Here is a 27,716-nt window from a genome sequence, read left to right as displayed (position 1 = left end):
GCGAGGATTGGCTGAGGCTCCGGCACGGGCTTCCGCTCGGGATCCGGGCTGAGGCTGCCGCTCCCTGGCGGGTGGCGCGCCGGGTGGTGCGATGGCTGCGGTCCAGGCGATCAACTCCAAGGCCGAGGTGGCGCGGGCCCAGGCGGCCTTGGCCGTCAATATCTGCGCCGCCCGAGGGCTGCAGGATGTCCTGCGCACCAACTTGGGGCCCAAGGGCACCCTGAAAATGTGAGCCTGCGGGGCGGTTGGAGCGGCGGTCAGGACCCGGGTTGGCCGGCTGCCGCGGCCCGCCCCGGGCACACGTTCCGCCGAGAGCCTGGAGCCGCAGGAAGCACCGTGGGCCCGTTGTCCTCGTTGTCACTCCTGCGCGGAGGGCGCCCGTGGCCCGGGGCGGGTCCGTTAACGTTCCCGTGCCCCTGATCTGGTCCCTTGGAAGCGCCAGCCGCGGAACTCCCCCGCGCTTTGACACTGTGTGTCTTTACTTGGGGATTGGTGGGGCCGTGTCGCAGCCGTAAGGGCACAGGCCTTGGGCCCGGCAGGTGTGGGTCCACATCCAAGCTCCCTTCCAGCTGTCCGCCCCTAGGCAAGTTGTCTGAACGCTCTGTGCCCACGCTGCTTCCGAGCCACCCTTTCAGCGTCTCTCCGTAGCATCACCATCTTCTTTAGAAGAGTGAGGAAAAGAGAACAAAAATGTTTAGGACAGGGAGAGACGTTCTAAGAGGAGTAAGCAGAATTCATATTAACGGTAAAAGAGGGCGCTTGTCTACTAACCGGATGCTGGGCACCCAGGTGATGAAGGGGTGGTATGTATGTATGTGGCATCTAGGCCAGGAATCCTGTGATAGGACTGAGGGAGAAGGAGAAGCCTCCCAACAGGGTTTGTTTTTTTTTTTTTTTTTTTAAGGCTTTGTTTATTTATTCATGAGACACAGAGAAAGAGAGAGGCAGAGACACAGGCCGAGGGAGAAGCAGGCTCCATGCCGGGAGCCTGATGTGGGACTCGATCCTGGGTCTCCAGGATCACACCCTGGGCTGAAGGCGGCGTTAAACCGCTGAGCCACCCGGGCTGCCCTCTCAACAGATTTTTGATCAGAGCCTTGAAAGATAAGTTAGAGTTCACCAGTTGGAGAAGGGACTAAAGTCCTAGTAACTTAAGGAACAAGAAAGCCCAATGGTGTAAATCCAACAGAAATGAAAACAAACGTGATGTATAAAAGGGAACCACAAGATATCATTGGCAGGTGTGGCAGGAAAAACAGACATAAGCCAGAGTGGGAAAGGTGAACTACCTCATTGCTAAATAGTCTGGATTTTACCTGGAAGGTGATGGAGAACATAGATTTTTGATTAGGGAGCTGATAGGGTCACACTGTGTGTTAGAAAGATAAATAGAGTGTGGAGGGTAGATTCAAATTCAGAGATACCAGGATGCTAAGTCCAGGCTAGAACTCATTCTCTCTTTTAATCGTTGACGACAGTGGACGTGGAGAGGAGGGAGTAGATTCAAGAAATATTTAGGTTGTAAAATCAACAGAACTCGACGATCTAATAAATGTGAGGGATGAGGGAAGACACTAAGTTGAGTGAATGAATGGTAACATTTCACCAAAATAAAAAGCTTGCAGGAAATTTACGATTGTGTAGTTTGTAGATTTCCAAGTATCCTTTTTTGACCAAACTGCTGTTCATAACTCATCAGTTTCTCTCAACTTGTAAATGCTCCATTTCGAATGAAGAATGAAATCGCTATAGCAGTCTATATGGGGAGAAGTGATTCTGTAGGCTGCACATGGTGGTGATTACCATGGTATTGCCACATGGCACATGGGAAGTTTTGGGACTCAGTTCTTTTTTTTTTTTTTAATTATTTATTTGTTCATGAGAGACAAACAGAGAGAGGCAGAGACATAGGCAGAGGGAGAAGCAGGCTCCGTGGGGAGCCCAATGGGAACTTGATCCCAGGACCCTGGGATCACGACCTGAGCCAAAGAGATACTCAACCACTGAACAACCCAGGTGCCCCGAGGCTCAGTTCCTTTTATTAAGGACAGTGAATGGCAAGAAATGAGAATGTCTTGCTTGACTCTTGACATATGAGGTTAATAATATCACTGTTTTCTGAACAGGCTTGTTTCTGGTGCAGGTGATATCAAACTCACCAAAGATGGCAATGTACTGCTCCATGAGATGGTGAGCTGACGCTGCTGACTTAAATAAATCTTAGTAAGCCTAGAACATAGTACAAATTGTATATGTTTAAACCAAGGCTGTCACTTTAGTACTGCAGTCATGGGTTATACTTGTTTGGTTAAACCTTAATAAAAGATGATTTTGGTGTTTTTCAAATCTTTTTACAATTCAAATAATAGCTTACAGATACTTCCAAATTACATCTTTTAAAGGTTTTTTTTTTTTTTTTAATATTTATTTATGAGAGACACAGAGAGAGAGACCGAGGCAGAGACACAGGCAGAGGGAGAAGCAGGCTCCATGCAAGGAGCCCCCCACGTGGGGCTCGATTCCGGGTCTCCAGGATCACACCCTGGGCTGAAGGCGGCGCTAAACTGCTGAGCCGTTGGGGCTGCCTAGTTACATTTTTTTTTTTTTTTTTTTAGTTACATCTTTTAAAGGCACTGAGTTGTAATCATGAAAATATAAAAAATCCTTTGCAATTTTAGTAAATATATTAATCTTAGAGATTGAAGGATTTGATCTCATTTTGGAAATGTCATTGCATTCTGAAACAAAGACTTTTTTTTTTTTTTTAAGATTTTATTTATTCATGAGAGACACAGAGAGAGAGGCAGAGACACAGGTAGAGGGAGAAGCAGACCCCATGCAGGGAGCCCGACGTGGGACTCGATCCCGGGACTCGATCCCGGGACCCCAGGATCACGCCCTGGGCCGAAGGCGGGCGCTAAACTGCTGAGCCACCCAGGGATCCCCTGAAACAAAGACTCTTAAAAAACGTTCAAACCTTATTTTCAATTTAAATGATTTGATATTGACATTTATTAAGCATTGATAATAACAATTTGTGAACTTGTATAATGAAGCTTCTTTTTTTAAAAAAAGATTTTATTTATTCATGAGAGGGGGGGGCGGGGTTGGGCAGAGACACAAGCAGAGGGAGAAGCAGGCTCCGTGCAGGGAGCCTGACGTGGGACTTGATCCCGGGACTCCAGGATCACATCCTGGGCTGAAGGCGGCGCAAAACCACTGAAGCTTATTTCTTAATTTTACTATGGGCCCTTAGATTATCTTGTTTCATTAGACCAAAACTCATTCTCTCTTTTAATCTGTTGTTTAGGACAGCCCGGGTGGCTCAGAGGCTTAGCGCCACCTTCGGCCCGGGGCGTGATCCTGGAGACCCTGAATCGAGTCCCACGTCGGGCTCCCTGCATGGAGCCTGCTTCTCCCTCTGCCTGTGTCTCTCTATGTGTGTCTCTCATGAATAAGTAAAATCTTAAAAAAAAATAATAATCTGTTGTTTACCTTTTCCAGCAAATTCAACACCCAACGGCTTCCTTGATAGCAAAAGTAGCAACAGCCCAGGATGACATTACAGGAGACGGTACTACTTCCAATGTTCTAATTATTGGAGAGTTACTAAAACAAGCTGATCTTTACATTTCCGAGGTATTAGCATTTTATAGAATTCCTATTCATTTGAATGGGGGAATTTTTTTCACTACTAAAATAGTTTAATTTTGAGGGCAAAAGTAATTTTTATCAAGATACTTTTGGACAATTATAAAAGGAAATAATAATGTGCTTTTTGGCCAGAATAATGCCTTTCATTGGAATTATATCCCACTTTTTAAAATGAAATATTTAGGATATATCAGTAAAAAATTAGCCATGTAACCATGAATAATGGCCTAAAAAAGAAAACATCATTGATAATCTTGAAACTAAATTGTACACCTTTAAAAAAAAATAACCGGAGAAAAATAATTGAAGGTTTTCACATTGTGAATTTACCTATCTTTCTAGTTTTATTTTTCTTACATACCATCTACTCTAGCCAGACTCCTTCAGGCTACTCACAAGCCTCTGAAATCACTACACACATTTCTACCTCAGTGCCCTTGTTCAATCTGTATTCTTCTCTTGGTGTTACTTACCTGTCTTCTCTAGTTAAGTATTTGAATTTTTCTTTCTTTTAAGGACTATTTTAGCAAAGCATTACCTGGTCAAAGTCCTAAAATTATTACTTCTTGACGTTTCATTTAGTATTGGGAATTGTCTAGTAATTCAGTACCTGCAAGGTACCTCATTTAGGATGCTTCTGGCTGTAAGCAATAGAAATTTGACTAAAAGGTACTTAAACAATAAATAATCTCCCATGACAAAACTTCCAAGGTTGGTTGATTAAAGAATTCTATTAGTCATCAAGTACCCTGGTCTTTTCTGTCTCTTAGCTCCTCCGTTTACATTGCTGTTTCATGATAAGTCTTATTTCTATCCTGATTATAAGACTGTCAGAAGAAATTAGGAATACCAGCATACTTTAGTAACACTCAACACAAGAGGGCAAAAGAAAGCCATTTGCCCAATTATGGAATATAAGTCCTTCCTTTATAATATGATTGGGTCAACTTTGGTTTGTGTCCATTCCAAATCAGTAACAGGTTTTCAGGGAACTGACTTAATATAATCAAGATCCACCCCTAGAGCTAGTACAGAGGGTAGCTTCCTTTGAAGACTGGAGGAAGAGATACCTAAACAAAATTAGGGTTTCTTAGGGAGGAAAAAGTTTGGGAAGGGGGAGGTGCTGACAGACATTGACAAAATTATGAAACTGTGGCAGTATAGTGATAGAGCTAGGCACAAGATATGATAGAAACATTGAGGAGGGAAGGATATCCTAAACCAGCACTTTGGAAATTGGTGAATTACGAGGCACTTTCTGAAGGAGTAAGATCTGGGCTAAATCTTTTTTATTTTTATTTTTTATTTTTGAGAGAGAGAGAGCATGAGCATGAGTGAGTGGAGGGGCAGAGAGAGAAGGAGAAGCCGACTTCTAGCTGAGCAGGGTGCCCAATTAAACTGGAATCATCTTTACATTGTGTTTTATGACATTGCTACTTTTAGAGCACAGGTCAGTTATTTTGTAGAAAGTCCCCAGTTTCGATTTGACTATTTTATCATAATTAGGCTCAGGTTATGAACTTTTCGCACAAATACCATACAAGTTCTAAGGTGTCCTTAATGCATTGTATCAGGAGGCACATGGTGCCTATTTGTCCCATTACTGTGTTAATGTTTGGTGAAGGTGGTTTCTGTCTATACTTTTCTCCAAACCAGTGCTGGTTCTTTTCCTCGGTATTAAAAGGAGTTTTTTTCTTTTGTGCCCATTCAGAAGGGTACCATATAACAGTGTGTCATAATTTTTGGAAATAAAGAGGACTTTTGTAGTTTTTTCTACTGGACTTACGATTTTTCTGTAAGTTTGAGGTTGCTTTAAATATGAAGCACCGAAAAATTACTTTTATAGATTATATACATAAACATATTTAGTGGCATTAATGTGGGTAATATTACTTTTTCTGTATATACCTATTAATAGGAGAAGATGATTACTTTTACTTTGGATGACTTACTTTATAAATTTTAGTTTTATGTTGTTATAATAGGGCCTTCACCCCAGAATAATAGCTGAAGGATTTGAAGCTGCAAAGATAAAAGCGCTTGAAGTTTTGGAAGAAGTTAAAGTGAACAAGGAGATGAAAAGAGAAATCCTCTTAGATGTGGCTAGGACATCTCTACAAACTAAAGTCCATGCTGAATTGGCTGATGTGTTAATAGAGGTATGTGACTAAACTTTTGCATTCAGAATGAGTATAGAACGTGGTGATTTCTTTTTTCTGTAAAATAATCAACCATTGCATGTGGTTCTTTTGAACATGAAATAAAATATGGAAGACAAACATTTATAGACTTACTTAGAGACTAGACTTGATTGGTCAGAATAGTATATGTAATTTTTTTAAAGTATCATATTAAACCTTCTTTTAAGTTAACATGTAGGTTAGGAGGAGTTTGGTTGCCTGTGAGTCATCTTGTGTGGATGTCATTAGGGTGATATACTGGTCTCTTAAACCTAGTGGTCCATATTTATTATGTGAGGTGACACATGGGGAACTTGTTAAGCTTACCACTTTAATGAAGCATGATTAATCTGATAGATAATATTCACATCTGGGAAGCACATATTTGTTTTGTTTATTTCTAAAGGTAACATATATGGAATATAAGGGCAAGACTGAGTATTTTGAGAAGGTTTTTATCAGATGGCTATCGTTTGATACCATCACTGTTCCTCAGCTTAGTATTTTTTGAAATTTGAATATATAGGTTTATCAGGAATGACAAATTCATAACCAAAATCACAAGACATTGACATATAAATCAGAATGCTGTCTTGCTAATTTACTTTAAGAAATATAAATGACAAATGGACTGGAATACCTGAGTTATTTCTGGTTGATTCCCCTTACTAATAGGAAAACCTACTTGGCAAATCTCAGATTAAGATCAGATAATTTCTTGCTCAACGGAGTTCATATAAAGACTGCAGTATTTCCTCCTGTTGGGAGTACATATATCAAGTGATCCAGAATCTTCATGTTATCTGGTTAGGGCTCCCATTCTCTTCTGGTGTTCTAGAAACACTGATATTATCCAGGGGTCTTTGTCTTTATATCCTATGAAGCCCCAAAACCAAATACCATGTGATCTCAAAGTTTTCTAAGATATAGCTGTTTGCTTTATTTATATTTTAAGATGATTACACTGTAGCATTTAATTAGTTGTTTTCATATTACTTTCTGAGCTAAAGAATAGTATATATTGCACCATGCTTCTCAAATTGTATATCCTTAGGGATATGTGGTAGAATAAGTAGGGCTTGTCTTTCTAGAATGTCAATTTTACTTTACAGTTTTGGGGGAAAACATTGCTTTACTACATTAAAACGAATGTACATTATGGCATGATGTGGAAACTTTTCATGATAAAGCACAAAACTTAAGAAATTCCATATTGGTATAGCCAGCAAATTTTAGCTCTTACCTTAGATTACATTCCCCTCTTTTCCTTTAATATGTTCTTTGGTGGAAAAGTTTGAGTAGTGTTGATAGTAGAAAGAGTAATAGGTTGACAGTTGAAGAGAACTGAATTCTAGTCCTGGCTTTGCGACTGTCTTTTAGACTGTTTTAAGACAGCAACTTTTGGGGCATCTGGGTGGCTCAGTCAGTTGAGCATCTGCCTTCAGCTCAGGTCATGATTCCAAAGTCCTGGGATTGAGCCCTATTTTGGATTCCTTGCTTAGTGTGGAGCCTGCTTCTCCCTCTCTCAACCTCTCCCTCTGCCACTCCCCCTGCTTGTGCTCTCTCACTCTTGCTCTCTCTCAAATAAATAAATAAAATCTTCAAAAAAAGGAAAAAGGGATCCCTGGGTGGCGCAGCGGTTTGGCGCCTGCCTTTGGCCCAGGGCGCGATCCTGGAGACTCGGGATCGAATCCCACATCGGGCTCCCAGTGCATGGAGCCTGCTTCTCCCTCTGCCTGTGTCTCTGCGCCTCTCTCTCTCTCTCTGTGACTATCATAAATAAATAAAAATTAAAAAAAAAAAAAAAACGGAAAAAGGACCGTAACTGCTTTTTGACAAGAGAGTGTAAGCTAGCAGGGTGGGGATTGGGGTTGCAGAGGGAGAGGGAGAGAGAATTCCAAGCAAGCTCCACGCCCAGTGCAGAGCCTGATGTGGGCTTGATCCCATAGCCCTAAGATCATGACCTGAGCTAAAATCAAGAGTTAGACACTTTACCGACCAAGTCACCCAGATGCCCCTAAGACTGTAATTTTTTTTTTAAATTTCTTGAACTTTTATTGGAGTTTACTTATCTGTAAAATGGAGGATTTGGGCCTGATAATCTCTGAAATTCCTTTAGGCTCTAAAGTATCCATTGGTATTGGTTATTATTAGTGCCCATGATAGAGTGGCCCTCTTTGGCCTTGCCCTGTATTTTGAGATATGAAGCCCTTTGTCTGCTTAGTCTGGTGATACTTGAGTCAGTGGTTCCTTTTAGTAGACCACTAATTTACTGTTCTCATTCGCTTCTCTTTCAGGCTGTTGTGGATTCTGTTTTGGCTATTAGAAGACCAGGTTATCCTATTGATCTCTTCATGGTAGAAATCATGGAGATGAAGCATAAATCAGAAACTGATACAAAGTAAACCACATAAACTTTGACAATCCATAGATTCTAGAATATTTGGCTTAATTCAGATATTTTTCGTTAATTTCCTTAGTTACTTTTATTCAACATGAGTCTATTAATTCAACATATATTAATTGAATATGTACCCTGAGCCAGTCATTATTTTGGGTGGTAGGAATGAAGAATAAACAAAACAGAATTTCTTTCTCCAAGAAGATTATGTTTCTAGTTGAGGGAGATAGTAAATCCATAAGTGATAATAAATGCTGTGAAGAAGGTAGAGTGACTATGTGAGAGCATGTGTGTGATTTTACAATGTTAAGAAAGGACCTTGTAATAGGAAACTAGAGAGCAAAGGAGGTATCTGAAGAAGTAAAAGGAGCTAGCCATGTGTGTATCTGGAGGAAGAGTGTTCTAAGCCAAGGGAATAATGGTTGAAAAGGCTTTAAGGCACAAGTGTGCTGAGATGTTCCAGTGTGCTTGGAGCACAGTAAGAGGAAAAAAGGATAGGAGATGAAATCATAGAGGAAAGAAAGGCCAGGCAATTGACATTGTCAGAGTATGTATGTACTCAGGGTAGGTAGCACCTTGTTGATTTTGGACTTAATGACTTTTAAACATTTTATTATGGAAATCTAAACATATAAAAAAGAGAGAAAAATATAGTGAACTCCAACATACCTATCACCCACCTTTATCAATTTCAACATATAGCCTATCTTATTTTTCCTTTTATTTCCCTTCTATGCTCCTCTTTCCTCCCTCCCTCCTCCTTGCCCCAAACCTGGATTATTCTGAAGTCAATCCAAATACATTTCATTTGAAAATGCTTTCTTATTTATTTTAATATATATATGTGTGTGAGTGTTTGTGGGTATCTTTATTTACTTATTTCTTGAAGTTTTACCTGGTTTTTCTTAAATTTGCCATGGCACTTTCTATGGTGTCCTATTCCCGGCAGATCTTTCCAAACATATAGTTCATATCTGATAATTACAATATTTGAAGTTTTGGCTTGTCTATTTTTTGTGTTTATTCTGTTTTGTTGGTTCTCACTAATTGCATTTTGTTTCTATATGTGCCATTCATTGTGTTGGAAAAAAGTATTTGTAGAGATAATTTGAGACCTAGAGTGAAGGTCCATTTTTGCATAGAGGGTTTGAATTTGCCTCTGCAAGGAGCCCAGGGAATATTTTATTTTATATTTTTATTTTTTAAAAATGGGGCTTGAGGGCAGCCCGGGTGGCTCAGAGGTTTAGTGCCGCCTTCAGCCCAGGGCGTGATCCTGGAGACCCCAGATCAAGTCCCACGTAGGGCTCCCTGCATGGGGCCTGCTTCTCCCTCTGCCTGTGTCTCGGCCTCTCTCTCTCTCTCTGTGTCTCTCATGAATAAATAAATAAAATCTTAAAAAAAAAATGGGGCTTGAACTCATGACACTGAGATCAAGACCTGAGCTGACATCAAGAGTCCAGATGCTTAACCACTGAGTCATCCAGGTGCCCCAGGGAATACATTTTTTTTAATAAATTTATTTTTTATTGGTGTTCAATTTGTCAACATATAGAATAACACCCAGTGCTCATCCCATCAAGTGCCCACCTCAGTGCCCGTCACCCAGTCACCCCCACCCCCCGTCCACCTCCTCTTCCACCACCCCTAGTTCGTTTCCCAGAGTTAGGAGTCTTTCATGTTCTGTCTCCCTTTCTGATATTTCCCTCTTATTTTTTCTCCTTTCCCCTTTATTCCCCAGGCAATACTTTAAATTAAATCCACAGCTTGGGGGCTTTTTTTTGCTTTTCGTTTTTAATCTCCAACTAATTCTTTTTTTTTTTTAGAATATATTTATTTGTCTTAGAGAGGAAAAGAGAACACATGCACATGTGAGCAGTAGGGGGGAGAGGGAGAGGGAAAGAGAAACCTTAAGCTCTCCCTTTATGCTTAAGCTCTCCCTTTATGCTCCCCACTGAGCATAAAGCTCACTGCAGGGCTTGATCCCAGGACCCTGAGATCATGACCTGAGCTGAAATCAAGTCAGCTATTTAACCAACTGAGCCACCCAGGCACCCCTATCCAGTTAATTCTAACTGCTGGTTGGTATGAAGGCTGCTTGCTTAGTTCATCCTTCTGTTTTATACCCTGAGTATGTACCCCTTTGGGGTTCCTACTTAATGGGAAGAGCGTCTCCTATTAGAGCTTGGATGAGCCCTGAGCTTTCAATTCTGTCCTCTTTTCATTGTATGAGCTTATTGAAAACAAAGCTCAAATGTTCCTGAATTGTCTAATGACTTTAGGATAAGAGTGCCTGTAGTTCTTTTCCTATCTCTTGGAGTTTATGTTTTATTTACTATTTTATAGCTCTTTAATGTTTTTGAGTTTTTTTTTTTTTTTTTTTTTTTTAGGGATTTGAGCGTGTGTGTGTGTGTGTGTGTGTGTGTGTGGGTGCGTGCGCGCGCGCATATGTGCCAGTGCGGGTGGGGTGTAGAGGGAGAAAGAGAGAGAAAATTTTAAGCAGGCTGTACACCCAGTGCAGAGCCTGTTGCAGGGCTCAATTTCACAACCCTGAGATTATGACATGAGCTGAAATCAAGAAATCAAGAATCAGATGCTTAACCAATTGAGCTACCCAGGTGCTCCAGGGCTTTTGTTTTTAACCCAGAATTTTTAGTTGGTTTTATTATTTTATATATATATTTATTCATGAGAGACCGAGGGGGCATAAATATAAATATATATATTTATTCATGAGAGACCGAGGGGGCATAAATATAAATATATATATATATTTATTCATGAGAGACCGAGAGGCAGAGACACAGGCAGAGGGAGAAGCAGGCTCTATGTAAGGAGACTCCAGGATCACGCCCTGGGCCCAAGGCAGGCGCTAAACCGCTGAGCCACCCAGGGATCCCCCTTTAGTTGGTTTTAGTAGGAGGGTTGTTCCAAATTAGTCTGCCATTGCTGAGGGCAAGAGCAGTTCTTGATTTGTATTTCAGAAGGGTCTCTGGTTGTTGTAATATAGGTGAGGGATGAAAACAGTTTAGATCAGAGTATACTTAGAAGAAGGAGCAATAAGATCTGTTGATGGTTCAACATAGAATGTGACAGGTGAAGAGTCAGGGATGTATCTTGGGTTTTTGCATGGAGCAGCTGGAAAAGGGGAAGTACCATTTCTTGGGATAGAAAAGACTGAGAAAAGATTTGGGGAGGGCAGCCCGGGTGGCTCAGGGGTTTAGCGCCACCTTCAGCCCAGGGTGTGATCCTGGAGACCCTGGGTCCAGTCCCATGTCGAGTCCCATGTCGAGTCCCATGTTGAGTCCCATGTCGGGCTCCTTGTATGGAGCCTGCTTCTCCCTCTGTCTTTGTCTCTCTCTGTGTGTCTCTCATGAATAAGTAAATAAATAATCTTAAAAAAAGATTAAAAAATAAAAAAAAAGATTTGGGGAAATAAGAGTTCAATTTGGGAAATGTTATGTTTTTATGTGCCTACTAGGCATCCATGTGAAGATGTTAAGTAGAGAGTTGAAGTGTGTCTGGAATTCAGAACAGAGGTCTGATCTGGAGACAAATTTGGGCGTCATCCATGTGTAGATGACTTAAAGCCTATGAGAGGTAATGAGATCACCTGGGAAGTGAAAATAGGTAGAAGAGGAAGTTTAAGGTTGAGCCATGAAAACTCCAAAGTTTAGATATTGAGAAGACAAAGAGAATTCAGCACAGGAGACTAAAGGGTAGTCACTGGTAGGAGGAAAGCCAAGAGAAGGTAGTGTCCCAGAAGCTAAGAGAGGAATGTTTCAAGGGGGTAATAATCAACTATGTCATATGCTACTGAAACTTTGAGCCAGTTGTTATGGATTGAAAAATGACCATTAGATATAGAAAGCATTTAATGTTTTTGGTGGCTTAATGAGAACTGATTCAAAAAAGGAGTGAGTGTGAACGTCAGATTGAAGGTGGGATCGAGAGGGAAGGGTTAGGGAAGAAGTGAGGATTTAAGTTTACACCACCCTAAGGAGGTTAGCAAAGAAATGGGGCAGTAGCTAGAAGGGAGTATAAGAAAGGACTTGAAGGAGAAACATTGTTTTAAAGATGGAGATTACCAATGGCAAGTCTGTAACCTGATGAGAATGCTCCTGGAGGCAGGAGGAATTGATGGGCTGGGAGGAGGGGTTGGATGGGGAGTGGGGACAATGCTGGAGCAGAGAGGAGAAATAGAGTAGAGTACACACGTGTAGAGGAGCATGGACAGTTCATTCATAGGAATAGGAGGTTTAGGTTCAAGTGCAGGTGGATTGGTGGAGGTAGTGATAGGACAGTATTTTTATTTTCTCAAAGCAGCAAGGTCATTTGCTGAGAGTCAGAGGGGGAAGTCAGGAGTTGAGTAATTAGATTAAATTTTGTAGTTAGATTAAAATCAGTAGTTAGATTAAAATTTTGAAAACTCCTTATAATTACATTTACTTAAAAATTATTTCTTTACTTTAATGTAGAACAAATACTGGTTATAAAAGATTCATAAGTAGAAATGCTATTCCCTATTTGGGTATAAATGAAGTTTTAGAGGTTATAAAAATATTTACTCTTAAAAGAAAATTTGGAAAACAGGAAAAAAGCCTCTCCCACCCTCAAATTATCTGTATTTCTACCACCCAAGCATAACTTTACTCCAGGTTCCTTTTATTTTTTGTCAATAGCAAGGTGCTTATTTTTTAAAAGAATACATATAATCATTCTTTATAGGTAGTTTGTTGTTCTGTGTTTATCAGCTACCTCTGTAAATATTTTTCCATGTCATTACATAGTTTTCATGACCACCAAATAGTTGGGTCATTTATTTGCTGAACAATGCCCTATTGTTGCACATTTAGGTTAACAATTTTTGGTTGTTCCATATAATTATTTTGAACAAATGTTCCTAAGGAACTCATTGTGTGCCCACTTTTCATTACTTGACCAGCTGTGTCATATGTGTGAGCCACATAATTTAGAGAATAATTCTGAGTTGACTTTTCATTGTGACTTCACAGTCATACTGTGTTAAAGTAGATTTTCTTTTCTAATTTTACTAATTATGTGTTAGGCTTAAAGTTGGTGCAAGGAAGCAATGTGTGGCCTGATAGTTCTATTACAATTTTAAGAATACAATCCTTATTTTATAATAATTTAGAGTGTATATTCAGAGTAAGAAACATTACATATTTTTAATAGATTGATCAGAGGATTAGTTTTGGATCATGGCGCCCGTCATCCAGATATGAAGAAGCAAGTGGAAGATGCATTTATCCTTACTTGCAATGTGTCACTAGAATATGAAAAAACGTACGTGGCAGTTACTCTTTGTAAATTTTGAAATTGTATTTTCTAAAAGTGTTTTTAAGTTTAATTAGTTAATTTAGAGAAGGAGAGAGTGGGGGAAGGACTGGGGGAGAGAGAGAGAGAGAATCTTAGGTTCTATGCTGAACATGGAGCCTGACACAGGTCTTGATCTCAACACCCTGAGATCATGAGCTGAGCCCACACCAAGTTGGATGCTTAACTAACTGAGCCACCCAGGCACCTCCTAGAAGTGTTTTTTAATCTCTTTCTTCCCTCCGAAATGTTTAGTGTAAACTCCTACCTTTATCTCCTTTTTCCTCCACTGGTACTAGCTTGTTTTTATTCATCTTTTAGAGAGGTGAGCTCTGGTTTCTTTTATAAGACTGCTGAAGAGAAAGAGAAATTGGTAAAAGCAGAAAGAAAATTTATTGAAGATAGAGTACAAAAAATAATAGACCTGAAAGACAAAGTCTGTGCTCAGTCCAATAAGGGATTTGTTGTCATTAATCAAAAGGTGAGAAAGTTCAAATTTTAACTATTTGTAAATGTTTTTCACCATTTCTTGGAGTGTGGTCTGTGGATTCTGAGGAGTCCTTAAGACCATTTCAAGGAGTCCTTGAGGTTAGAATTATTTTCATAATAATAATAATGCCTTTGACATTGTGTCCACATTTGCAATGGTCATGCAAAAGCATCGTTAGGTAAAGCTACTGATACCTTAGTACAAATCAAAGCAGTAGTACCAAACTGTTCTAGTAGTCATACATTCTTTATTGCCACACTACCACACATTTGCTGTTTTGTTTTTGTTTTTGTTTTTTTAAAGGCAGTTTCTTTTGAGAACGTCTTTTGTTTTTAAGGATTTATTTATTTATTTGAGAGAGGATGAGAGAGAGAGTGCATGCAAGTGCAGGAGAGGGGCAGAGGCAGAGGGAATCACCAGTAGACTTTTTGCTGAGTGTGGCTGACATGGGGCTCAATTCCATGACCAGGAGGTCATGACCTGAGCTGAAATCAAGAGTCCGATGTCCAACCAACTGAGCCACCCAGGTGTGCCTATTTGGGAATATCTTGAAGTGGTAAAACTTACTACTTTTATTAAATTTTTAAAAAAATATTTAAAAAATTATTTGTTTGTTTATTTATGATAGTCACACAGAGAGAGAAGAGAGAGAGGCAAAGACATAGGCAGAGGGAGAAGCAGGCTCCATGCGCCCGACGTGGGATTCGATCCCGGGTCTCCAGGATTGCGCCCTGGGCCAAAGGCAGGCGCCAAACCGCTGCGCCACCCAGGGATCCCCTTTTTATTAAATTTTGATCCTTAAATATGCATCCTCTTATAATTCTGTGTAATAGAGTATGACATCTGCATATCTAAATAGGATTGTCTTGGGGCATCTGGGTGGCTCAGTTAAGTGCTCCCCCCTTGGTTTCAGCTCAGGTCATGAGATCGAGCCCTGTGTCAGGGTCTGTGCTGAACTGAGCATGGAACCTGCTTGGGATTCTCTTTCCTCTTCCTCCACCCCTCACCCCTGTTCATTCTCTCTCTCAAAAAATAAAATTTTAAAGGTATGGTTGTTTTGAGGGAAAACTCTTTATAATTGAACTAGCCACTTTTTTCATGGAATGCCATTTTTACTTTATTGATTGATTGATTGATTGATTGATTTTTGCCATTTTTACTTTAAAAAATAATTGGCAGGGGCACTGGCTTAGTCAGTAGAGTATGTGACTCTTGATCTTGGGGTTGTAAGTGCAAGCCCCATGTTGGGCAAAGAGATTACCTTAAAAAAAAAAAAAAAGAATAACTGACAGAAAAACTGTGGTTATTTAGACATGGCAGGTTTTTCTGAAAAAGGAAGAAGCGGTTCTGTCACTTCAAGGAAAACAACTGACAGTATTTGTTGCCAATAAATTTGAGCTTCCAATCCAAAATAAAAATTTTGGAAAAGGGATCCCTGAGTGGCGCAGCGGTTTGGCGCCTGCCTTTGGCCCAGGGCGTGATCCTGGAGACCCAGGATTGAATCCCAAGTCAGGCTCCCGGTGCATGGAGCCTGCTTCTCCCTCTGCCTGTGTCTCTGCCTCTCTCTCTCTCTCTCTCTGTGTGACTATCATAAATAAAATAAAATAAAATTTTGGAAAATTTGCATTTGCCACTGTGATCTTGACCACTTTCCAATACCTAAAGGATTTTTCTGTTAATATTAATGGTGATCAGCAAATGTGATATTTTTGATACTATATATCCATGAAATGTATCATTTGGAAGCTCTGCTTAACATAGCGAACCACAAAAAAACAAAAAACAGTGAATCACTGTTTTCTAAGTGACTAAAAAATATATGATTTAACAAAGTCATGCATGGGTGAATAATACAAAGTGTAAGATAGACAAATGGATTTTAATATGAGAGAGTATAAAAAGTTTATTGGTAGGTTCCATAGTTCACATTGAAATTAACCTTTAAGACTTTATTGAGTTGTGATATAGTATCAAAGAATATCCACATTCATCTGAAAAGGTTAAAAACATTCCTCTGTTTTCTAGTACGTACTTATGAGTCCCAAGGTTTCTTCATATATTTTAACCTGAACAACATATCATAGCAAATTGAATGCAGAAGCAGATAGGAGAATCCAGATGTCTTCTATTAAGACAGATATTAAAAAGATATTAAAAATGTGAAATACTTTATATATTTTTTTGCTTAGGAAAGTATAGTACATTTTCACTTAAAGATGTTCTTTATGTTAATATGAAATGGGTTTCTTATTTTGAATGGATTAATATTTAAATTTTTTCAATTTTGATTTCTAATATGCCATTTTTTAAGTTTTTTATTTTTAAATTTAATTTTATTTAAAAATATTTTACTTATTTATTCATGAGAGACACAGAGAGACGCAGAGACACAGGCAGAAGGAGAAGCAGGCTCCCTGGGAGAGCCCGATGCGGAACTCGAACTCGATCCTCAGACCTGGGATCACGCCTTGAGCTGAAGGCAGATGCTCAACTGCTGAGCCACTCAGGCGTCCCTTTTTTAAGTTTTTTAAATTTAAATTCAATTTGCCAACATATAGTATAACATCCAGAGCTCATCACATTAATATGACAAGTATTATAGATACAGTTCACATAAACAAAAGCTTTTTGGGTTCTTAATAATTTTTAAGAATGAAGCAGTGCTGAGATGAAAAAGTTTGATAAGTACTGGCTTAAAATATGCTTATAACTTTTATGCTAATTTGATTTTAGGGAATTGATCCATTTTCCTTGGACATTCTTGCAAAACATGGCATAGTAGCTCTTCGCAGAGCAAAAAGAAGAAATATGGAAAGGTAAGCTTGCAGATAATTATATATCCTGTTTTTTAACAGATTGAGTTGAAATAATCCTATGATATTCCTTTTAGCTTATGTGTAAGCATTGTTGAGCAAAATAGTAGCATACAAATTCAAAATGTTTTTGATTTCAATAAATAATGCAAGTGTCAAAAGTCAAAATTGTTGACCTACCTCAGAACTTTGTTGAAGTACAAAGAAGGTTTTTATCTTCTTAAAACAGATTTTAAAAACAATACAACTCAGCGACAATGCAGTCTTCTATGTTAGGTATCTTTCCACCGTTAAGAAATTAAGTCTTTAATGCTTTTTATAACCAAAGTTATGGTGACATATGTCATTTCAGACTTTCTCTTGCTTGTGGTGGAATGGCTGTGAATTCTCTTGAAGACCTCAGTATAGATTGCTTGGGACATGCTGGTCTTGTACACGAGTGTACATTAGTGAGTATCTCTATGGGCAATGGCTATAAAGTGAAGAGTAAACCTTTTCTAAAAAATCCTGAATCTTTTAATTCAGCCTTTAACATTTGATGTCTGAATAATCCACAGAACAGATTTTACAATTTATTTATCGAAATGTTTGTTAAGAGTTCAAATATAACTTAACTGCTTTTAACACATATTTTAGTTAGTTTGATAAGAAAAACTCACATGAAGGTTGGATTCTTTTCATAATGACATTAAGCATTAGAGGAGTTATATCTTCTTGAATTATCCTCTAGGGTGAAGAAAAGTTCACTTTTATCGAGGCCTGTGTTAACCCTCGTTCTGTCACCTTGTTGGTTAAAGGACCAAATAAGCATACTCTCACACAAATCAAGGATGCTATAAGGGATGGACTTCGTGCCATCAAAAATGCCATTGAAGATGGTAGGCTCTTTTTTGTGATGGATATAACTTTATGTGTTTTTAAAGTAGTAATAAATCTATCATTATATATATATATATGTATAAATATAGTATTTCAAAAGGTATGAATGATTACTATTCTTTCACTTCACTCTGGATAATTTATAGTTTGGATTGTGAAGATTTTTCTATTGGAATATTCTTAATAAATATGCTGTGCTTTTTTTTTTTTTAAGATTTTATTTATTTACTGAGAGAGACGGAAGAGAGCGTGTGAGCACAAGTCAGGGGAGGGAAGAGGGAGAGGGAGAAACAGACTCCCCCTGAGTGGGGAGCCGGAAGTGGGACTTGGTCCCAGGACCCTGAGATCATGATCTGAGCCAAAGTCAAGTGATTAACCGACTGAGCCATTCAGGTGCCCCACTATGCTGCCCTTTTAATTAACTTCTATTTATGAAATGAAAAAGCACTTAATTTAATGCTATAGTATCATTTTTTTATTTTTAGAAATTTATTTTTAAAACCATTGTATGGTTCTATTTCTGGGTTCTTATTCTGTTCCATTGATCCGTTTGTCAATTTCAATATTAGTATATTGTCCCAGTTACTTGTAACTTTATGATAAGTCTTGGAATCAGCAGTGTCAGTCCTCCCATTTTGTTCTTTTTCAGGTTCTTTTGATTATTTAAAATCTTTTTCAGGGCAGCCCCGGTGGCTCAGCAGTTTAGCGCCACCTTCAGCCCACAGTGTGATCCTGGAGACCCGCCATCGAGTCCCACTTCAGGCTCCCTGCATGGAGCCTGCTTCTCCATCTGCCTGTGTCTCTGCCTCTCTCTCTCTCTCTCTCTCTCTGTGTCTCTCATGAATAACAAATAAATCTTTAAAAAAAAGCTTTTGTATTTTCTTTCTTTTTTTCTTTTTTTAAAGATTTTATTTATTTATTTGTGATAGACATGGGGCAGGGGAGCAGAGGGAGAAGCAGGCTGCATGCCAGGAGCCTGATGTGGGACTCAATCCCGGGGCTCCAGGATCACGCCTTGTGCCAAAGGCAGGCGCTGAACCACTGAGCCACCCAGGGATTCCCAGCTTTTGTATTTTCATATGAATTTTAGAATCAGCTTGTCAGTTTCTACCAGAAGACTTGAGATTTTGGTTGGAATTTATATATTTATATTTTTATATATATTTATATAATTATATTTTTATATTGATATTTTAAAAATATTGAGTCATGGTATATTTATTGATTTGAGCCTTGTTGACTCTATTTCAACTATATATATTTTTTTATTTACTTCAGAAATATTTTGTCATTTTTAGTGGCATATCTTTTTTGGATTTATGAGGGAGTGAATTTTGGTCCAATTGTACATGATGTTTTGAAAATTCAACTTCTGATTGTTGTTAACATATAGAAATACGGTTGATTTTTGTGTATTGATCTTGAATTCTGCAACCTTGTTAAACTCACTTATTGTAGTAGCATATAGAGTTCATTGAATTGTCTATATAAATGATCATGTTGTCTGCTAATAAAGACAGTTTTACTTCTTCCTTTCCAAAACGAATATCTTTTATTTCTTTTTTCCCATTATTTCATGGGCTTGAAGCTTCAGTACATTGTTGAATGGAAATGGTGAGAGTGGGCATCCTTTCCTTGCTCCTGATCATAGGGGGAAAATATTCAGCCTTTCTGTATTATGTATGATATTTGGCTGTAGATTTTTCTAAAAGCCTTCTGTCAGGTTGAGGAAGTTCTCTTCTCTTGCTGAGAGTTTTTATTACGAATAGATGTTGGATTTTGTCAATTGCTTCTCTGGTGATCTATATGTTTTTTTCTCTGTTGGATTATTAATGTGGTAAATTATCTTGATTTTCAAATGTTCAACTAGCCTTACATTCTTAGGATAAACCTTACTTATGAGGTATTATCCTCTTTAAAAATAGATTACAGTTTTTAAATTATTTTTAAATTGTGGATATATATATATATAATTTCTCATTTTAATCATTTTTAAGTGTTACAATTCAATGGCGATAAGTTACATTCTTTCACGTGTTGTGCATCACCATCATCCATCAACAACATTTTTCATCTTAAAATACTGAAACTCCAAACCCATTAAACAATAACGCTCAATTCCCCTCTCCTCCCAGCTTCCTGAACCCACCATTCGACTTTCTATCTCTATGCATTTGACTCTTCTGTGTACCTCATGTGAGTGAAATCATCCAGTATTTGTCCTTTTATGATTGGCTTATTTCACTTAGCATGATGTTTTCAAGGTTCATGTGTCAAAATGGGCATGTGTCAAAATATCTTTGCTTTTTAAGGCTGAATAATAGAGCATTGTATGTATATACCACCTTATTTATCCATTGATGGAAACTTAGATCACTTCACCTTTTGGTTATTGTGAGTAATGCTGCTATGTGTATTATTCCTCCTGTATATTGTTGGACTGGATTTGCTAAAATACTGTTAAGAATTTTTACATCTATATTCATAAGGGATATTTGTATTTTTCTTGTAATTCCTTTATCGTTTTGGCTGTTAGAATAATGCTGACCTCATAAAATGAGTTGGAAAGCATTCTCTCCTCTTTAATTTTCTGAAAGTGTTGAATTCTTGTGTAGAATTGATATTATTTCTTTCTTAAATTTGGTAGGATTCACCAGTAAAGCCATCTGGGCCTGTAGTTTCCTTCATGGGAAAAATGTAAACTATAAATTCAATCTTTTAAATAGATACAGGGCTATTCAGGTTATCTGTTTTTTTGTTTTGTTTTGTTTTTTGACTTTGTGTCTTTCAAGAAATATGTCTGTTTTTTTCTGTTGAGATGATCATCAAACTACTGCCCATGAGCTAAATCTTGTTTGCTGCTTGTTTTTGGTAAATAAAGTTTTATGGGAATATAGCTATACCCTTTCATTTATGTATTACCTTTGGCTCTTTCTGTGCTGCAATGGCAGATTTAAATAGTTACAAAGGTGGTAATATGGCCCACAGAGCCTAAAATATTTATATATGGTCTTTTGCAGAAAGTTTGCTAATTCCCGATCTAAGCTTTCAAATTTATTTATTTATTTTTTTGTTTATTTACTTATAATTTATTTATTCATGAGAGACATAGAGAAAGAGCCAGAGACACAGGTAGAGGGAGAAGTAGGCTCCATGCAAGGAGCCCGATGTGGGACTCAATCCCAGAACTCCAGGATCACACCCTGAGCCAAAGGCAGACGCTCAACCACTGAGCTACCCAGGAGCCCCAGTTTTCAAATTTGTTAGCATAAAGTTGTTCATAATATTCTCTTACTATTACATATATATATATATATATATATATATATATATATATATATATATATTTTACTATTTTTAATGTCTGTGGAATCTATAATGATATTACCTTTCCATTTTTGACATTGTTCTTTTTTTGATGTTCATGTTTATTTCTTTTTTTTTTTTTGTTCATGTTTATTTCATTGATTTTTTAATTTGCTTTCTTCTGTTTACATTAGGTTTCATTTGCTCTTTTCTATTCTTTTTTTTAAAGATTTATTTTGGAGAGAAGGGAGGGGCAAGGAAGGAGGAAAGAGAATCTTTTTTTTTTTAAGATTTTATTTATTCATGAGAGACACAGAGAGAGAGACAGAGACACAGGCAGAAGGAAAAGCAGGCTCCATGCAGGGAGCCCAATGTGGGACTCGATCCCAGGACTCCAGGATCACATGCTGGGCCAAAGGCAGGCAGAAAAACCACTGAGTCACCCAGGGATCTCCTCTTTTCTAGTTCTTAAGGTGGAAGCTGAGGTCATTAGTTTGAAACCTTTCTTTCTTTCTAATATAGGTGTTTAATGATACAAGTTTCTTTTTGGGTATTGCTTTAGTAGCAACCCACAAATTGCGATATGTTGTGTTTTCACAGAATGGGGTCAGGGAAGTTTTCACAGCTACTGGTAATGTTCTGTTTCTTAAGGTGGGTGGGAGGTACATGAGTACATTTATTTGTGCATTTATTCTTTATACTTTATGCATATATTCTTTTGTGTATATTCAGTATTTCACAGGAAACTTAAAAAAGTTTTTTAAAATTAGTTTTTAATTCCATCATAATTAATCTACAGTGTTACTTCACAAGGAAGTTTTAGTGTGAATGGGAGACAAGGGTACAGTCACCTTGTGGATAGACAACTCTTTCAAGCAGTTATGTTGTACAGGGAAGCAGAAGAGGGGGCGAATAATTAAAAAATTATGTGGGTTAAAGAGAGCTTCTTACTGAGTTGTTGTTTTGTTTTAAAGATGAGTGATTCCAAAGCAAATTTGCTGATTCAAAGGAGAGTAATAAACTTTATAAAAACTATACTGGCAGGTATAAAAGTCATATCCTGTTGTGAAAATTGATGTTTTTAACCAGAGCTTTTATCTTAGGATAATAAGAACACCTATATTTTTTCCTCAGATGACATTTTGGGTTTTGCTTCGGTACAGAAATTCTATACCAAAATAGTGGCCAAATCACATTGGTCTAAAGTTTTTTTTCAAATGAGCTACCACAATTAGTTACTTGTCCCTATAAATTATAGATAACTATCTTTTAGATGTAGTCATGAAGGAATAAGATGAAGGTGGAAGAAATGCCTACTCTTACAAACAATGAGATAAGCTGCTTGCAGCCAGTTGTCTGTACCATGCCTAATTATTTAATTGTGTATAATTGTGAAGGATTCTTCATAAGGCATCTTGAATAACCACTGGACTGTACTTTATTGCAACTGTACTTTATTTTTGTATATATTTAGATATATTTTAGGTGTTGGCAGTGTAATTGAACACACTTGGATAGCTAAAAGCTTTTTTCTCTGGTGTTTCTATCTGGCACGCCTTGCCAATCTTTTCCCTCCAATAGGCTGTGTAGTTCCGGGAGCAGGTGCAGTTGAAGTGGCAATAGCAGAAGCTCTTGTTACATACAAGCACAGTATAAAAGGAAGAGCTCGTCTTGGAGTCCAAGCTTTTGCTGATGCCCTCCTCATTATTCCTAAGGTACAGCTATCCTAATGGCCAAAGAACAGCTGGTTAGACATTACAGGTGTTGGATTATAAATTGTCCGCATTATCTAACACTACAGTAGAAAGACAGTTTTTATTTGCATTTCCCCACATAGTTCTCTTTAAGATATATTACAACTAAAGCAGGGAAACTTTTGGTTAATAGCTCAGAATCCTTGTCAGAGTTTCATGAAATAACTAAATTACCCCCTTGCTTATCTCTGAGCACCAAAAGTTGAAGTAAGTCCAGAAATTTCCTTCAAAAATGATTCATGATTAATCATAATAAAAAAGTTTAGAACTTAAAATTTAACTAGCCTTTAGGGTAGATTTATATCTTGGTGGTATCCAGAGTATTATCATTACTTTAAATTGTAAGAAATGAGAACTTCAGGCTGTTCAGCACTCCTAAATACAAGTGTGCTTTTGTCATTTTCATTTTAGTACTTAGAAAAGGAGAGAAAGTGATGTTTTTTTTCCATGTATTAACAGAAGGACAGAGAATTACTTCTGCTTTTCCTTTGCCTTAATCTGGTTTTCAACCACTTAGAAACACAGAAGACCTTATCAAAGATGTTATTATCATGAATTAAAATATTAAGAACAGTGCTAGTGAAGTATCTTTGATAATTGCTTTAAAGTTACTCATAATTTGTTAAATCTTTGAGAATTGGATATCTTATTTTTCTCTTTGCCCAAAACAGCAAAGTCAGTTAAGTGATGATCCAGTAGTTGACACAAACTGGTAAGCCTGGTATACAGTGGTGGTTCCTTTTTACTTATAAGCTATTGGTTTCGTTTGGTACTCCTTGGAAATAAACCTAGTTTGGAGTGCTGTTATCTCCATTCCTGTTGCCACAGGTTGTGACTGTCCTCATGTTGATGAGATACACAAAGATCCTGAAAATATGTAGGGTTCCTTTAGGAGGTGCCTAGGAAAAGCTGGAACATGTGTGGCTAAAGGGGTGAGAAGAAATAATACCATTCTACTAATTTTCTATTTTTTAAAAAAATATTATTTATTGAAGTAATCTCTACACCCCTTTGGGGGGCTTGAAGTCATGACCTGAGATCAAGTGCTCAACTGAGCCAGCCAGGCGTCCCTTTCCTTTTTTTAAAGAAATCTTAAAAAAAAAAAAAAATCTTTTGCGAGGAGTGAAATTAATGTAATGGGATGGAAATGGGGGAGGGGGACTGTAATGTCCTCAGAATTTAGTGTGATGTACATAGGGAAGATGTTTAAGTAAATATAAAAACTGCTAGATACTTAAAATACATAGTTTGATTTAGATTAAGAAGGAATTTTTCAAAAGGAGATGATTACGGTATTATGAATGTTTTCACAAGATTAGAGAGCGGTGCCTTTTTATATTTGATATTCAAATATACATGTGAAGATATTTCAAAAATATATTATTATTTTTATTCTTAAAGGTTCTTGCTCAGAATTCTGGTTTTGACCTACAAGAAACACTAGTAAAAGTTCAGACTGAACATTCAGAATCAAAGCAACCTGTTGGCATAGATTTGAATACAGGTAAGAAAGTGAAGAAAAATTACCAGCTCAGTAAAGAAAAAGGTTGTACTACAGTGGCCCAGAACTTACAGTAAGGGAGTAGAGATTTGGGTGACTTCAATATTTAAATTTTGGATGATTTACTTTAATTTACTTTTGAACTTCTTAAAAGTTTTGAACTTCTTAAAACTTTTGAACTTCTTAAAAACTTCTTAAAAAAGTTCAAAAGTCTTTTAAGAAATAGTTTTTAAGTGCTTGTGATTTGACTCTTGAGATTCACAAAGAACAAAAGAAATGAGTCCCTGCCCTTGTAAGCTTATATTATAGCAAAGAAGGATAGGCAGTAAACAATAACCTTAATAAATACGTTCCCTGAGTATTTAAGAAGTAATAAATTCTATGAAAAAAATAAAAGAACCCTATAAGGATGATTGTGAATGGTAGCATGAGGCAGGGGTAGGGATCTGCAATTTAAAGAATGTGGGCAGGGTAGGCCTCCTTGAAAATATGTCTATAGAAAAAAAGTCAAAGGAAGTAAGGAAGTAGCTATGTTGGGGAGCTGGGCAAAGAACATCCTGGGCAGAAGGAGCAGCCAGTGGAAAAGCCAGTGTCTAAAGTTTTTGAAGAGGAGGAAGGAGATCAGAGAAGTAATAGAAAGATCACACAGGGATGTGGGGTCATTCCAAGGACTTTGCTTTTACTGGTGGAATAGGGAGCAATTTTTAGCAGAGGTGTGACATGGCCTAATTATGTTTGAAAGGATCACTCTGGCTATTCTGTGCAGAGGAGTGTGCTGAACAACTGGAAGATTGAAATTGCCATTACCCACATCAGAGAACTGTGGGGAGAGCAGGTTGTTGTGGGGGGAAGTCAGCATTGAATTTTGGCAAAGTTCTGAGTACCTGTAGACTTTCAAGTGAAATAGACAGTTGGAAGTATGAGTCCAGGGCTCAAGAAAGCTCTGGGTTGGAGTTGTCAGAGTGTATATGGTTTAGGGACGCCTGGGTGGCTCAGTGGTTGAGCGTCTGCCTTCGACTCAGGGCATGATCCCACCTCTGGGAATTGGGTCCTGGATCGGGCTCCCTGTGAGGAGGCTGCTTCTCCCTCTGTCTGTGTCTCTGCCTCTCTCTCTCTCTGTCATTAATAAATAAATAAAATCTTAAAAAAAAAAAAGAGAATGTATATGTTTTAAATCCAGAGTACTGGATATGAGATCACCTAGGGAGTGAGTATAGAGAGAGAAGAAAAGAACCCAGGACTAAGCCATTGGGTACTCCAACATTAAGATCTCTGGGAAGAAGAGAAGAACCAGGAAAGTCGACAGAAAAGGAGCCACTAATGCAAAAGAAAAACCAGGCTGGGCGTGGTGTTCTGGAAGACAAGTGAAGAGAGAATAGTTAGGAGGCTGTGTTAAATCCTCCTGATCCATGAGGCCTGAGAACTGACCACTGCATTGGATTTGATAACATGGAGGTCATTGTGACCAGGACACTAGAAATTTTGGTGGTATATTAAACACTGTTAGAGTATATAATCAGTATTAACAGAATATATCAAGATTGTAGTGTTAAAATAGTTTGTTTTTACTTTGCAGGTGAGCCCATGATAGCAGCAGATGCAGGAGTTTGGGATAATTATTGTGTGAAAAAACAACTTCTTCACTCTTGGTAAATTCATACTAATAAAAGAGAGAAAGACTTTTTAGGTACATAATCAGTAACTTTAAAACCCATCTATTTTTACCACCTTATAGTGAGAAATGGTTAAACATAAGAAAAGGTGTGGCATTCATTTACTAGTGTTAGCATCTGTCATTTTGCAGTCCTTTTTCCATTTTAATTCTAGGAGTATCAGATATAAGAAACATTTATCTTACTGTTTACTTGAGGGGGAAGGGAAAGAAGTTTACTGAAATAGTACCACATGCATAGTGGGGGAAAAGCAAATGATGTGGTAAAAATGAACTCAGTTTTGCTGGTATATGAAATCAAATTTATTTTATCAGCAAAGGAGTTGAAATTATAACACAAGGGGGGTGATGTTTGTATTTACGATAGCTCTGTCTCCTAAGATCTCATACCAACATCACTGAAAAACAAAGCACTTTTAGTAGCTGCAGGTTGCTGGGGGAAAAGATGAAAGTGGGTGGTAGGCTTTACTCACCCTGTTATCTTTTTCCTCAGCACGGTGATTGCCACCAACATTCTCCTGGTTGATGAAATTATGCGAGCTGGTATGTCTTCTCTTAAAGGGTGATTGAGTTCAAAATCAACTCTTCTAGAAGCTGAGATTTAGTACATCTTACATCCAAACTACCATTATATAGCCTAAGCCTTAATTTTTGCACAATAAATGCAATTTATATTTGTTGGTCTTAGTAGTCTCAATAATACTTCATCAAGTAAGAAGAACATAAATAACTTTCACCATGAAGGAATAATAATGAAAATATTTTTCCTTAAGAGTTCTAACTTCTGAGGTGCCTGGCTGGCTCAGTTGGAAGAGCATGTGACTCTTGATCTCAGGGTCACAAATTTGAGCCTTACATTGGGGGTAGAGATTAATTAAATAATAAGTGTAAGAGAAAAAGAGTTCTAACTTACTTTTATTGTATGTGTGATACTACGAAATGATAAGAAATATTTATTTGGTTTTCATCCCCAGTTCCTGGCACAAGAGCTTTTAAAACTTTTGTAATTTCTTGAGTAACAGGGGCAATAGGAACATTGTTTTGGTTATAATATTTGGTCTTAGTCTTCACTTCCAGCCATAAAAGCTCCTAAGACCATTGGAATCTCTCGAATTAATGAATGTCTTTTTGTTTGCTAATTAGTGACTTTTGATGGGCCCTTAGGAGGGCACCTGAGTGCTGGAGGAACCAACCTTGTTATTAGAGGACTATAACTTTCAGCCTCTTCCCATTCCTTATGCTCTACCCCCTACTTCTAGTGTACTAATCAGTCATGTTTATGTGATGAAACCTCTGTAAAAATTTCTAAACTATGGGATTCAGTGAGCTTCCAGGTTGATGAACACATTCATGTGCCAGGAGAGTTGGCACTCTCCAACCCTCCTAGGGGTAGAAGCTCCTGTGTCTGGGAAACTTCTGGACTCGTGCTATGTATCTCTTTATTAGGTTGTTCATTTTTATCCTTTATAATAAGCTGCTAAATGAAAATAAGTGTTTCCATGAGTTCTGTGAGCTGCTGTAGCAAATGCTGAACATGAGGAAAGGGTCATGGGAACCCATGATTTGTAGCCTGGTTGGACAGAAGTGTGATGGGTACCTGCTACTGGTGTCTGATGTGGGGGGGGCAGTCTTGTGGGACTGAGCCTTTGATCTATGGGGTCTGCCCTACCTCCAGGTAGTCAGTGTCAGAACTGATTGTAGAACATCCACTTGGTGTCTGATCAGTTGGAGA

At 38.0% G+C, this 27,716-nt stretch overlaps 1 protein-coding gene across 4 annotated transcripts; it reads left to right on the top strand.

The window, feature by feature from the left end:
- Window positions 1–22: 22 nt before the first annotated feature.
- On the top strand, window positions 23–26,661 carry CCT6B (chaperonin containing TCP1 subunit 6B). Of its 4 annotated transcripts, none has more exons than XM_077852182.1 (14): window positions 23–228; window positions 2,127–2,190; window positions 3,505–3,639; window positions 5,640–5,813; window positions 8,132–8,235; window positions 13,429–13,539; window positions 13,891–14,050; window positions 16,793–16,875; window positions 17,225–17,321; window positions 17,603–17,750; window positions 22,639–22,772; window positions 24,213–24,315; window positions 25,889–25,999; window positions 26,478–26,661. In XM_077852182.1, exons 1-13 carry the CDS (start codon window positions 92–94, stop codon window positions 25,963–25,965), a joined length of 1,527 nt encoding a protein of 508 aa, XP_077708308.1. In that variant the 5' UTR covers window positions 23–91; the 3' UTR covers window positions 25,966–25,999; window positions 26,478–26,661. The 4 variants fall into 4 exon arrangements, with proteins under 4 accessions (XP_077708308.1, XP_077708307.1, XP_077708309.1 ...); XM_077852181.1 differs by having other exon boundaries at window positions 24–228; window positions 25,889–25,961; XM_077852184.1 differs by lacking the exon at window positions 23–228 and adding an exon at window positions 451–583 and having other exon boundaries at window positions 25,889–25,961.
- The last annotated feature ends 1,055 nt before the right edge of the window (window positions 26,662–27,716 follow it).

Source organism: Canis aureus, chromosome 16, assembly GCF_053574225.1.
Source record: "Canis aureus isolate CA01 chromosome 16, VMU_Caureus_v.1.0, whole genome shotgun sequence".
NCBI lineage: Eukaryota > Metazoa > Chordata > Mammalia > Carnivora > Canidae > Canis > Canis aureus.
The sequence above is the reverse complement of the archived record's forward strand: the minus strand, read 5'-3'. Positions and strand labels throughout refer to the sequence as shown.